This window comes from Procambarus clarkii, chromosome 38 (genome assembly GCF_040958095.1).
Source record: "Procambarus clarkii isolate CNS0578487 chromosome 38, FALCON_Pclarkii_2.0, whole genome shotgun sequence".
Classification (NCBI taxonomy): Eukaryota; Metazoa; Arthropoda; class Malacostraca; order Decapoda; family Cambaridae; genus Procambarus; species Procambarus clarkii.
This window is the reverse complement of record NC_091187.1, coordinates 38,671,239-38,679,355: the sequence shown is the minus strand read 5'-3', so window position 1 is coordinate 38,679,355 and position 8,117 is coordinate 38,671,239. Positions and strand designations below refer to the sequence as shown.

Genomic DNA, 8,117 nt, shown 5'->3' with positions numbered 1-8,117 from the left:
GGAAGTTTCGGATAACTAAAGTTCGGAAACCAAGTGGTGCTCTGTATACGTTTGTTTCCTTCCATTATTCGTAAGAAAGTAAGGACGGGTTTTGTTAGTCATACTCTTGGGTATGACTTACAAGCAACCCTGCTGCTGCAAATGTTACCAAAAAATATTATCAAATATTATTACCAAAAAAAATTATATAACAAAAAATATTATAATATAAACATATCCCATACTCTGGGATATGTTTATAAAAAATATTGACCTTGCTGTGGATATGTTAATCTGTCAGTAATATTAACTAACTCTAATATTAACTCTAGAATAGCTAATACAAAGAATGTATGTAAATATTACGTAATTTGTATTAGTAAATAAAGTACTGTAATATTACTTTTTGTTGTAAATACATCTAGCTTAACCAAATATTCTTTCCACAGGATAACAAGCCAGAGGAATGTTCAGTGTGTTATAACGATTATGACGACAATCAGCTACGGCCTCGCACACTGCCGTGCGGCCACACATTCTGCTCCCAGTGTATTGACAATGCTATCAAGAATGGTCAGCTGACCTGCCCTAGCTGCCGTGGCCAGCACGCTGCCACAGCTGCTACTCAGTTCCCAATTAGCTATGCTGTGGAGGCTTTTGTTGGGAAACTCAAAAATATCCAGCAAACACAAGAGAAAACTGTACCAGCAAAAAAGAAGTTTCGTTCCATGTTGCAGAAGCAGAAGAGCAGCATTAGCAGCCTCATTACTAGCTGTGAAGAGGTACTGTCCCAGCTGGGGGAGTACCGGGGGCAGCTGGGGGACTGGAAGACTCATCACCTCCAGCTCCAGGACAGACTCTATGCTCTGGTAGAGCAGAACAAGTCAGCAATGAAGCTCTTGGAACTGGAGGATACCAGTGTGGTGGATATGACAACACAAGGAGAGGAAGGGAAGACTCAGCTGCAGGCCATGTTGGGGAACCTCGACACAGTCAACACCCTACAGGAGGTTGACACAACCATAGACACAGCTGATGAGTGCAGCATGAAAATAAAAGATTGGCTGGAGAAGTGCCAGGAACTCTTCCCAGATGTCAAGACTGTCCACACCTCAGTGAAGGTACGCTGCTGAAGGTCACATTGTTCTCACCCAACTTAGTGTAGTATTGCCTCTATATAAACACTTTTGACATGGAGACACATCAAGATGAGAGTTGACTTTATAGATAGGAAACTTTTTGCTCTAACACCTGAAACATTTTTATTAATAAAGTCAACTGTCATCTTGGAAAACTTTTTGCTCTAACACCTGAAACATTTTTATTAATAAAGTCAACTGTCATCTTGGTGTTTCTCTACACTGTGGTCAGTGTAGAGAAACACCATTACTTATAGTTTTCAGTTACTTTACTCAGAGCCTGATGCTTCATTATAGTCCAGTTACTTTACTCAGAGCCTGATGCTTCATTATAGTCCAGTTACTTTACTCAGAGCCTGATGCTTCATTATAGTCCAGTTACTTTACTCAGAGCCTGATGCTTCATATAGTCCAGTTACTTTACTCAGAGCCTGATGCTTCATTATAGTCCAGTTACTTTACTCAGAGCCTGATGCTTCATTATAGTTCAGTTACTTTACTCAGAGCCTGATGCTTTATTATAGTCCAGTTACTTTACTCAGAGCCTGATGCTTCATTATAGTCCAGGTTCCACCATTAATGTTTGTGTTGGTAATGACAGGTGCAGGAGACCATCAGGGAGGCCCTGGAGATGATGACCACAGAGACAGGTGCTGCAGCTGACCCTGTACACCTGGGAGACTTAGCCTCCACCATTAATGTTTGTGTTGGTAATGACAGGTGCAGGAGACCATCAGGGAGGCCCTGGAGATGATGACAACAGAGACAGGTGCCACAGCTGACCCCGTACACCTGGGAGACTCAGCCTCCACCAATAATGTTTGTGTTGGTAATGACAGGTGCAGGAGACCATCAGGGAGGCCCTGGAGATGATGACCACAGAGACAGGTGCCACAGCTGACCCCGTACACCTGGGAGACTCAGCCTCCACCATTAATGTTTGTGTTGGTAATGACAGGTGCAGGAGACCATCAGGGAGGCCCTGGAGATGACAACCACGGAGATAGGTGCCACAGCTAACCCCGTACACCTGGGAGACTCAGCCTCCACCATTAATGTTTGTGTTGGTAATGACAGGTGCAGGAGACCATCAGGGAGGCCCTGGAGATGACGACCACGGAGATAGGTGCCACAGCTGACCCTGTACACCTGGGAGACTCAGCCTCCAGCATCATGGATAAAGTTCAGGAAATCACTGGAGAGATCCACCAGAAGCAATTAACAGTAAGTTTTTTATTTGCTCTCATAGGTCATATCACAAGATAAAGAGTTGAGTTTTGAGGAGAGGAAGCCTGTTCTTAGGTTTATCGGGGTTCCCCAAGGTCAACTACTGAATTTCCTTAACATACAATCCACAATAGTTGCCTAACTCCTGGATAAATATTTACTGGTTGGTGAACAGAGGCAACAGGTGAAAGGCAACAGGAAACATGTTAACCATTTCTGGCCTGCATGGTGATTGAACCCGCGATCCTGGCCCCCCTCACAGAGGCGCAGAGAGCGGGAGACACTCCACCAACCTTTCCAAAAAAGTATACCTGGTTGATACCTGGTTGATGGGGTTCTGGGAGTTGTTCTACTCCCCAAGCCCGGCCCGAAGCCAGGCTTGACTTGAGAGAGTTTGGTCCACTAGGCTGTTGCTTGGAGCGGCCCGCAGGCCCACATATCCACCACAGCCCGGTTGATCTAGCACTCCTTAGGGGAAACAATCTAGTTTCCACTTGAAGATGTGTATGGTTGTTCCGGCAATATTTCTTATGCTCGCTGGGAGGACGTTGAATCCAGTAAGACAGCGAACCAAATCAGACCACTGCTGGGTACGAAGAAACTGAAGCCTTAAAATTGCCAACGAACTCCACAACAATGCCAGCACCAACCCCATGCCAGTAGAGGGTTGGGGGGGGGGGGGCTGGAGCTATAGGTCCAGCACCATCCCCCTGTCAGTAGAGTGGGGCTGGAGGTACAGGTCCAGCACCAATCTCCTGCCAGTAGAGGGGGGGCTGGAGCTACAGGTCCAGCACCAACCCCCTGCCAGTAGAGGGGGGGGGGGCTGGAGCTACAGGTCCAGCACCATCCCCCTGTCAGTAGACTGGGGCTGGAGCTACAGGTCCAGCACCAATCTCCTGCCAGTAGAGGGGGGCTGGAGCTACAGGTCCAGCACCGACCCCCTGCCAGTAGAGGGGGGGGGGCTGGAGCTACAGGTCCAGCACCATCCCCCGGCCAGTAGAGGGGGGGCTGGAGGTACAGGTACAACACCAACCCCCTGCCAGTAAAGGGGGGCTGGAGCTACTGGTCCTGCATCGACCCCCTGCCAGTAGAAGAGGGGCAGGAACTATAGGTCCAGCACCAACCCCCGGCCAGTAGAAGGATAGCTGAAGCTACAGGTCCAGCACCAACCCCCGGCCAGTAGAAGGATAGCTGGAGCTACAGGTCCAGCACCAACCCCCTGCCAATAGGGCAGGGCTGGAGCTACAAGTCCAACACCAACCCCCTGCAAGTAGAGGAGGGCTGGAGCTACAGGTCCAGCACCCCCCCCCCCCCATCCTGCCAGTAGAGGGGGCTGGAGCTACAGATCCCGCACCAACCCCCTGCCAGTAGAGGGGTCTGGAGCTACAAGTCCAACACCAACCCCCCTGCCAGTAGAGGGAGGCTGGAGCTACAGGTGCAGCACCAACCCCCTGCCAGTAGAGGGGGGCTGTAGCTACAGGTCCAGCACCAACCCCCTGCCAATAGAGCAGGGCTGGGGCTACAGATCCAGGACCAACCCCCTGCCTGTAGAGGGGGGGGGCTAGAGCTACATGTCCAGCACCAACCCCCTGCCAGTAGAGGGGGAGGGGCTGGACTTTACAGGTCCAGCACCAACTCCCTTCTAGTAGAGGAGGGCTGGAGCTACAGGTCCAGCAACAACCCCCTGCCAGTAGAGGGGCTGCAGTTACTGGTCCAGAACCAACCCCCTGCCAGTAGAGGGGGGCTGGAGCTGCAGATCCAACACCAACCCCCTTGCCAGTAGAGCCAGTAGAGAGGGGCTGGAGCTGCAGGTCCAGCATCAACCTCCTGTCAGTAGAGGGGGGTTGGAGTTACAAATCCAGCACCAACACCCCTGCCAGTAGAGGGGGGCTGGAGCTACAGGTCCAGCATCAACCTCCTGTCAGTAGAGGGGGGTTGGAGTTACAAATCCAGCACCAACACCCCTGCCAGTAGAGGGGGGCTGGAGCTACAGGTCCAGCATAAACCCCCTGAGAGTAGAGGGGGCTGGAACTATTGGTCCAGCACCATCCCCTTGAGAGTAGAGGGGGCTGGAGCTACAGGTTCAGCACCAACCCCCCTGCCAGTAGAGGGGGGCTAAAGTTACAGGTCCACCACAACCCCCTTCCAGTTGAGGGGGGCTGGAGCTACATGTCCAGCACCAACCCCCTGTCAGTAGAGTGGGGGGGGGGGGGCGAGCTGGAGCTACAGGTCCAGCACCAGCCCCCCTGCCAGTAGGGGGGGCTGGTGCTACAGGTCCAGCATAATGGGGCTGTCACTGACCACAGGTGATAATGGGGCTGACGCTGACCACAGGTGATAATGGGGCTGACACTGACCACAGGTCATAATGGGGCTGACACTGACCACAGGTGATAATGGGGCTGACACTGACCACAGGTGATAATGGGGCTGACAATGACCACAGGTGATAATGGGGCTGACACTGTCCACAGGTGATAATGGGGCTGACACTGACCACAGGTGATAATGGGGCTGACACTGTCCACAGGTGATAATGGGGCTGACACTGACCACTGGTGATAATGGGGCTGACAATGACCACAGGTGATAATGGGGCTGACACTGTCCACATGTGATAATGGGGCTGACACTGACCACAGGTGATAATGGGGCTGACACTGTCCACAGGTGATAATGGGGCTGACACTGTCCACAGGTGATAATGGGGCTGACACTGACCACTGGTGATAATGGGGCTGACAATGACCACAGGTGATAATGGGGCTGACACTGTCCACAGGTGATAATGGGGCTGACACTGACCACAGGTGATAATGGGGCTGACACTGACCACAGGTCATAATGGGGCTGACACTGACCACAGGTGATAATGGGGCTGACACTGTCCACAGGTTGAGGACCTCCGCAGGAAGAGGGAGCCCGTCAAGAGGCTGGTGGAGGCTGGCCGGGTGTTGGCCGTCCAGGAAGACCAAGATGGCCGCCGCTCCGCCAGGATAACTCTACAAGACGGACAGCTGTACCTCCACTCACTCCTGCGTCAGCCCACGCCCGCCGACGCTCACACCCTCCAGGTTACTTTATTACACCCACTAGTCTTACTGACATTACTGATTTACTGAGTTATGATAACTAATATGATAACATTTTGTTGTACAGTTATCAGCATGATTTATTTCATTTTCTGCAGGAGAGTGAGGTTGTGGGCGTGCTGGACCCCTCCTGCACCCTGGCGTTCCTTGACCTCGGGTGGGCGGGGTCAACAAGAGGGCGGGTCACCATCCGGCTGACCCCTGACACTCCGCTGGCCAGACAGTTTGTGTTGTTGTGTACGGGCCAGCGGGGCCACACCTACCGCAACACTAAACTGTTGGAGGTGGGGAACAAGGGTCGGCCGTGGGAGTGTGTGATTGGCGGAGTCTACGAGAGTAATGATGGTAAGGGAGGAGCCCCACTGCTGCCTGACCTCCAGGGGCAGTACCGGAGGTCAGGCCGGGCAGGAGCTGTGTTGTGCTGGTGGGTGTCGGAGAGTCCCAGGTGTGCCCAGTTCGTCATCACCACCAGGGACGACCAGGTTTACCAGTGGCCAAATGTCTTCGGTGATGTGGTGAGTGGCCTGGATGTGGTGAGGGCGGCAGTCAACCACAGTGACATTACGGAGGTGACTGTGGTGGACTGTGGTGTTGTGCTGCCACTCTAGTTCACTGTACCACCACCATCACTACTGTGGTGTTGTGCTGCCACTCTAGTTCACTGTACCACCACCATCACTACTGTGGTGTTGTGCTGCCACTCTAGTTCACTGTACCATCACCATCACTACTGTGGTGTTGTGCTGCCACTCTAGTTCACTATCACCACTACTGTGGTGTTGTGCTGCCACTCTAGTTCACTGTACCACCACTACTGTGGTGCTGTACTGCCACTCTGGTTCACTGTACCATCACCATCACTACTGTGCTGTTGTGCTGCCACTCTAGTTCACTGTACCATCACCATCACTACTGTGGTGTTGTGCTGCCACTCTAGTTCACTGTACCACCATCATCACTACTGTGGTGTTGTGCTGCCACTCTAGTTCACTGTACCACCACCATCACTACTGTGGTGTTGTGCTGCCACTCTAGTTCACTGTACCACCACCATCACTACTGTGGTGTTGTGCTGCCACTCTAGTTCACTGTACCACCACCATCACTACTGTGGTGTTGTGCTGCCACTCTAGTTCACTGTACCACCATCATCACTACTGTGGTGTTGTGCTGCCACTCTAGTTCACTGTACCACCACCATCACTACTGTGGTGTTGTGCTGCCACTCTAGTTCACTGCACCACCACCATCACTACTGTGGTGTTGTGCTGCCACTCTAGTTCACTGTACCACCACTATCACTACTGTGGTGTTGTGCTGCCACTCTAGTTCACTGTACCACCACCATCACTACTGTGGTGTTGTGCTGCCACTCTAGTTCACTGTACCACCACCATCACTACTGTGGTGTTGTGCTGCCACTCTAGTTCACTGTACCATCACTACTGTGGTGTTGTGCTGCCTCTCTAGTTCACTGTACCACCATCTTCACCACCACTCCTGCATCACCCTGAACTGCGTATTTTGATGACAATGTAGTTTAAGGACAGACCTTTATCACTATATCATCATAACTTCACTATCCTTGGTGTTTAACACTTTGGTATCATATACCTGACAATCACGGCTGTATCACCATCAATGCTATATCTTCTCAGTACTGTAACCTATCATTGCTGTATCACTATAGCTTCACTATCACCTCTATATATCACCATCACCTCAGGCCTCACACTTAGGGTCATATACTGACCATGTTGAGTAACAAATTGTTGGTATCACTATGACAGCTGTTGTCACTGTTATATCACCAATAGCTCACTATCACATAACACTATCATTGCTACACCAACATCATTTCACTGTCTCTGCATTATCACCTCACACTGATATTTTTTCCTCTTTACATTCACTGATATATCACTATCATTGCTACAACACCAATACCTTACTGTCACTGCTATATCACCACCATACTATCACAGTTATATCACAATCACTCAGGTGTATTGTGATATTACCATACTGTACCATGGTGTGTTGTGATATTACCATACTGGACCATGGTGTGTTGTGATATTACCATACTGGTCCATGGTGTGTTGTGATATTACCATACTGGACCATGGTGTGTTGTGATATTACCATACTGGTCCATGGTGTGTTGTGATATCACCATACTGGTCCATGGTGTGTTGTGATATTACCATACTGGACCATGGTGTGTTGTGATATTACCATACTGGTCCATGGTGTGTTGTGATATTACCATACTGGACCATGGTGTGTTATGATATTACCATACTGGTCCATGGTGTGTTGTGATATTGCCATACTGGTCCATGGTGTGTGTTGTGATATTACCATACTGGACCATGGTGTGTTGTGATATTACCATACTGGACCATGGTGTGTTGTGGTATTACCATACTGGTCCATGGTGTGTTGTGATATTACCATACTGGACTATGGTGTGTTGTGATATTACCATACTGGTCCATGGTGTGTTGTGATATTACCATACTGGTCCATGGTGTGTTGTGATATTACCATACTGGACCATGGTGTGTTGTGGTATTACCATACTGGTCCATGGTGTGTTGTGATATTACCATACTGGACCATGGTGTGTTGTGATATTACCATACTGGACCATGGTGTGTTGTGGTATTACCATACT

General features: G+C 50.3%; 1 protein-coding gene across 1 annotated transcript; it reads left to right on the top strand.

The window, feature by feature from the left end:
* The first annotated feature begins 322 nt into the window (after window positions 1-322).
* Window positions 323-7,501, top strand: LOC138372250 (uncharacterized). The gene is made up of 4 exons (XM_069337536.1): window positions 323-1,100; window positions 2,196-2,342; window positions 5,240-5,419; window positions 5,536-7,501. Exons 1-4 carry the CDS (start codon window positions 708-710, stop codon window positions 6,043-6,045), a joined length of 1,230 nt encoding a protein of 409 aa, XP_069193637.1. The 5' UTR covers window positions 323-707; the 3' UTR covers window positions 6,046-7,501.
* Window positions 7,502-8,117: the final 616 nt, after the last annotated feature.